Raw genomic sequence first — 5,765 nt, forward strand, 5'->3', positions numbered from 1 at the left:
AACATGATTTTGAATGTGATTGCTTAAAGGGACACTGAACCCAATTTTTTTCTTTTGTGATTCAGATAGAGCATGCCATTTTAAGCAACTTTCTAATTTACTCCTATTATCAAATTGTTGTCATTATCTTGGTATCTTTATTTGAAAAGCAAGAATGTAAGTTTAGATGCCGTCCCATTTTTGGTGAACAACCTGGGTTGTTCTTGCTGATTGGTGGATAAATTTACCCACCGATAAACAGGGTTCTGAACCAAAAAAATTGCTTAGATGCCTTCTTTTTCAAATAAATATAGCAAGAGAACGAAGAAAAATTAATAGGAGTAAATTAGAAAGTTGCTTAAAATTACATGCTCTATCTGAATCACGAAAGAAAAAAATTGTGTTCAGTGTCCCTTTTATTCTGAACACAGCTACATCCCCAGTTATAAGAGGGTGTGCACACTTATGCAACAACATTATTTTAGTTTTTTTTTTGTTCCCTCCACCTAAAAGATTTCAGTTTGTTTTTCAATTGAGTTGTACAGTTTATAGGTCACATTAAAGGTGGGAAAAGTTCTGAAATGATTTATCTTTGTCTCATTTTTTTACATCACTGAAACCTGACATTTTAACAGGGGTGTATAGACTATATATATATATATATATATATATATATATATATATATATATATATATATATATATATATATATATATATATATATTGTTGTCCTTGCAAACTAAACCTACCTGCGCCTCTTGTTCCCTATAGGATGTGCGCTCCGGTTATGGTAGAGCTGGAAGGAGAAACAGACCCTCTTCTTATTGCCATGAAGGAACTCAAGTAAGGCTGGTTTATCCCTTTTAATGTTAGAGAAAATGACTAGTAGATTCCTTATAGCTCGTTAAATGTAATAACACCTGAAGTGAACACGTCTTAAAGGAGCAGCATGAATCAGACGGAGCGTGAGGTTTAAAATAACTCTCCAATTAGTTTCTATTAGTAAATGTGCTTAGTTCTTTTGTACCCTTTTGTTAGTGTAAAATGTAGTAGGTTCATAGAACCTCAGGAGCGTGCACGTTTCTTTAGCATCTATGGCAGCATTGTTCATAACAATGTTTGTAGCAATGTTGTATGTTGTTGCGAGCACTGTTGCTAAATACATTTACACACTCCTGAGCCTAACTGTGTTTACTCATCAACAGAGGATACCAAGAGAACAAATTAGATCTTGCAATAGATGTAGAATAAAAATGTTTTTTTATAAATGCAAAGGGATAGTCTACAATAGAATTGTTATTGTTAAAAAGGTAGATACAGGTAGCCCTCAGTTTACGCCGGGGTTAGGTTCCAGAAGGAATGGTTGTAAATCGAAACCGTTGTAAATTGAAACCCAGTTTATAATGTAAGTCAATGGGAAGTGAGGGAGATAGGTTCCAGGCCCCTCTCAAAATTGTCATAAGTAACACCTAATACATTATTTTTAAAGCTTTGAAATGAAGACTTTAAATGCTAAACAGCATTATAAACCTAATAAAATAATCGCACAACACAGAATATATAATTAAACCAAGTTAAATGAACAAAAACATTTGCTAAACAGCATTATAAACCTAATAAAATAATCAAACAACACAGACTTCACTTGCATTTTTCTGCAAACATTTCTTCCTATGCATTCCAATCTGGACTGATTTATAGACAGGAAGATCTTGTTCCTTTGAAATCTGCTCGATAGCTCAGGTCTGGTTAAACTGATTAATTTCAGCTTGCTTGGCTTTGCTGCAACACAAGCGGACAGCTCCACCTATTGGCTATTTTAATAAATGCACTGCTTCTCAATGCTTTTCAATAGCAGTCACATGACTGGAAAAAAAGGTTGTTATTCTGAAACGGTGTAAATTGAACCGTTGTAAAACGAGGGCCATCTGTAATCCCTTTATTACCCATTCTCCAGTTTTGCATAACCAACACAGTTATATTAATTCACTTTTTACCTCTGTGATTACCTTGTATCTAAGCCTCTGCAGACTGCCCCTTATCTCAGTTATATTAATATACTTTTTACCTCTGTGATTACCTTGTATCTAAGCCTGTGCAGACTGCTCCTTATCTCCAGTTATATTAATATACCTTTTACCTCTGTGATTACCCTGTATCTAAGCCTCTGCAGACTGCTCCTTATCTCAGTTATATTAATACACTTTTTACCTCTGTGATTACCTTGTATCTAAGCCTCTGCAGACTGCCCCTTATCTCAGTTTTATTAATATACTCTTTACCTCTGTGATTACCCTGTATCTAAGCCTCTGCAGACTGCCCCTTATCTAAGTTATATAATATACTTTTTACCTCTGTGATTACCCTGTATCTAAGCCTCTGCAGACTGCCCCTTATCTCAGTTATATTAATATACTGATTACCTTGTATCTAAGCCTCTGCAAACTGCCCCCTGCTGACATGGCTATTATCTATTGACTTGCATTTTATCCAATTAGTGCAGTGTCTGCCACAACCCACGGGCGTGAGCACAATGTTATCTATATGACCCACATGAACTAGTACTCCTCTGTTGTGAAAAGCAAATAAAAAAGCATGTGATACTTAGAAACAGGCAGAGGTTTAAAGGTTATAAAGTATATTACTATAACAATGTTGCTTGTGCAAAGCTGGGGAATGGGTAGTAAAGGAGTTATCTATCTTTTTATACAATAACAATTTTAATGTAGACTGTCCCTTTAAGTATAGTCTCTCCCTTCTCCAGCTCAGAAGTACAATGTGCCTTTAAGATCTGATGTGTTGGGGATCCTGGAATAGCAATAAAATGCAGAGATTTAATATCAGTCCAGCGCATGATAGATCTGTATTATAAAATCACTGATAAGAACCTAATCTGTTACATATTTCAGTACTTATGAAAGAGATTTATAGCTAATGCTAGTTGTGTGTTTCAGCTTTAATGAAAACATATTCTTGGTTTCTAAATGCCTATTAAAGAGGGGTTTTTAATGTAATTTTTTAATTATAAATAAAAAAAAAAAAATTAATTGGCACATTTTATAATTAAGTTTGCTTGTTACTATTTCCTTAAAGGTACATGAAACCAAAACCTTTTCTTTCATGATTCAGATATAGAATACAAATTAAAAAAAATCCAGTTTACTTCTATTAAATTTGCTTTGTTCTCGTGTTATTCTTTGTTGAAGAGATATCTAGATGGTTAGTGTGCACATGTCTGGGGCTCTACACGACAGGAAATAGTGCTGCCCTCTAGTGCTTTTGCTAATGTATAAAATTGTAGCAAAACTGTTTACTTATATAGTACTGCAGACAAGAACTTTTCCTGCTTTTCATCAAAGGATAACAAGAGAATTAGATAATAGAAGTAAATTGGAAAGTTGTTTAAAATTGTATGTTCTGTCTGAATCATGAAGAAAAATTGTGTTTTATGTCCCTTTAACTCATGCAAAGAGGTGTAAAATACAGTTAAATTCCCGCTTGGGGGAGGGGGCAGAGCATTGCCAGCCCTGAGTAGGATCAAGCAGTAACTTAGACAAGAAACCCAAAATGTTTCATTCATGATTCAGACAGAACATACAATTTTAAGTTGAATTTTTTTAAAAAAAATTTTTAATGAAAAAGTAGAGTTACAGTGGTACAGAATTTAACAATAAGGTCACAGTTCACCAAGCATCATATCTGTCTGTAGGGTTAAACTGATGGGGGCCATGTAGCAAAACCTATAATAATACCTTTGTTTATGTTCAAAATGAATATGCTAGCGTAGTGCATGCAAGGGTATAAATGAGACAACATAATATTATTACAGTGCCAAATAACCATGAGAACATACAATTTTAAACAACTTTCCAATTTAATTATATTATCAAATTTGCATCATTCTCTTGGTATCCTTTGCTGAAGGAGTAGCAGTGCACTATTAGGAACGAGCTGAGCACATCAGATGAGTCAATCACAAGAGACATATATGTGCAGCCATCGATTAGCAGCTAGCTGCAGTGCATTGCTGTTCCGGAGTCTACCTAGGTATGTTTTTCATCAAAGGATATCAAAAGAACAAAGCAAAATTGATAATCAAAGTAAATTGGAAAGTTGTTTAAAATTGTGGGTTTCATGTCCCTTTAATTAAGAGCTGCATACACAGGTAACCACCACTTGCGGTGTCCTGTTAGATGTTGTTAGGTGTACAATATGTTGAAATTTAGTCCCCCCCCCTTGCTGGGAAAACGCACAGTTAGCAACAATAATGTATTTAATAATAAAGTACTGTAGTGAACTAGACCATTTTATGTCAATCTTAATGCATTTAAATATTTTCTCCTAATACAAAATCCTTTACTCTGGTGTCCTTTTGGGTTGGTGCTGGGTGGGTTTTGGAAATGGCACCGCTTGATAGCAGGCTTTTTCTGTCCCTGCAGAGCACGAAAGATCCCCATAATCATCCGGCGCTACCTACCAGACGGGAGTTATGAAGACTGGGGTGTGGACGAGCTCATCATTACAGACTGAGACCCTTGGATGTCCCCAAACATTCCCACCTCACCGGGGGTTTTACCTCGTTTTATTTCTGTCTATCCCCTTCCTGACCGTTGTACAGAAGTCTATTTTTTTAAATGTAAATTGTATAAAAATATAAGACCAGTTATCAGGAAATCCATTTCCACATCTTTCTCCGGACAAACCGAAACAGGAGCGTTGACTGATGACGTATTAAGTTCTTTTCTCTGGTCGTGCCAGTTTGTGTTTTCCCAGCTCTCCTGCAGGGAAAGGGATAGAAGCCGTTTGTACAGTTTTCTTGGGAAAACTCATCCTTTTGGAGTCTGGATTATGTATTTGGCTTTAAAAAGTCGTTCGCTAATGAGTTACAACAGCAGTGTGAGGAATTTACTGTGATATTCCTGTTTGTGTGTAATTTAATTTCTAAAGCGCCAGAGACTAATTATTAGCTGCTTCTTTGTTTTTCATCATTCTAACATTACAATAAAATTTATGGTAACTGTTCTCATCTTGTGCTGTAACATTGGTTTGTGAACACTTTATTACAATACAAAGTAACAGTGACACTCCAGAGTTTTAGTTCTGCCAAACATATATACACGGTGTGTGTGCATATGTACCGCTGCAAGCGCTGGTGATTGGTGGGGGTCGTATGATTTGTGTTTGTTGATTTGCTCACTGGCTGTTTCCTGCTCTGTAACGTCAGTTCTCTGGCTTTCAGTTGATACTTTACCTATGTGTTTAATCCCTTTGTTGGGGTTAAACACAAAGTTCTATAGTGAGTCGGGAAAAGGTAACATGCTAATTAAATAGCATATCTATTCATTCCACTACAGTTTCTCTGCAGCCAGTATGACGATAGAACAGAAGCAAACTGCCAGTATATTTGTAATGAATGTCACCTTGGTTAGTTTACCCTGCATTATCAAAGCCCTGTCTTACTATTTAGTGCTGACAAATTCATTACAAGTTGGTTCTCTACCCTCAAGAGGGCGCTGTTACACTTGGTGGATGCTGCCAAAATCATGAGCCACGAAATAAATGACTTTTTCTCTTTCTCCCTGAGAAGGACAGGCGATGAACTGATCTGTTGTGAAGATAATGTATAAAATACCGGTAGGAGTGTCGGCGCAAGACAGGAGTAGTATTAGGATCTGTAAATCGGCATGACCTTGCTGGGATGTGCAGGGTTATTATAAAGTGACCAAGAAATGTAACTAAATGTTTTTTTATTTCAGATGTCAGTCGTGTTTAACCCTTGCATAGCA

General features: G+C 36.0%; 1 protein-coding gene across 1 annotated transcript in view; it reads left to right on the forward strand.

The window, feature by feature from the left end:
- POLR2F (RNA polymerase II, I and III subunit F) overlaps positions 1–5,001 on the forward strand; it is a 14,367-nt gene extending 9,366 nt beyond the window's left edge. The window contains exons 4-5 of the mRNA XM_053721245.1: positions 751–822; positions 4,419–5,001. Of these exons, the coding sequence (XP_053577220.1) occupies positions 751–822; positions 4,419–4,509 (163 nt within the window). The 3' untranslated portion in view covers positions 4,510–5,001. The remainder of the gene's footprint in view (positions 1–750; positions 823–4,418) is intronic.
- Positions 5,002–5,765: the final 764 nt, after the last annotated feature.

The sequence above is a fragment of the Bombina bombina genome, chromosome 7 (genome assembly GCF_027579735.1).
Source record: "Bombina bombina isolate aBomBom1 chromosome 7, aBomBom1.pri, whole genome shotgun sequence".
Classification (NCBI taxonomy): Eukaryota; Metazoa; Chordata; class Amphibia; order Anura; family Bombinatoridae; genus Bombina; species Bombina bombina.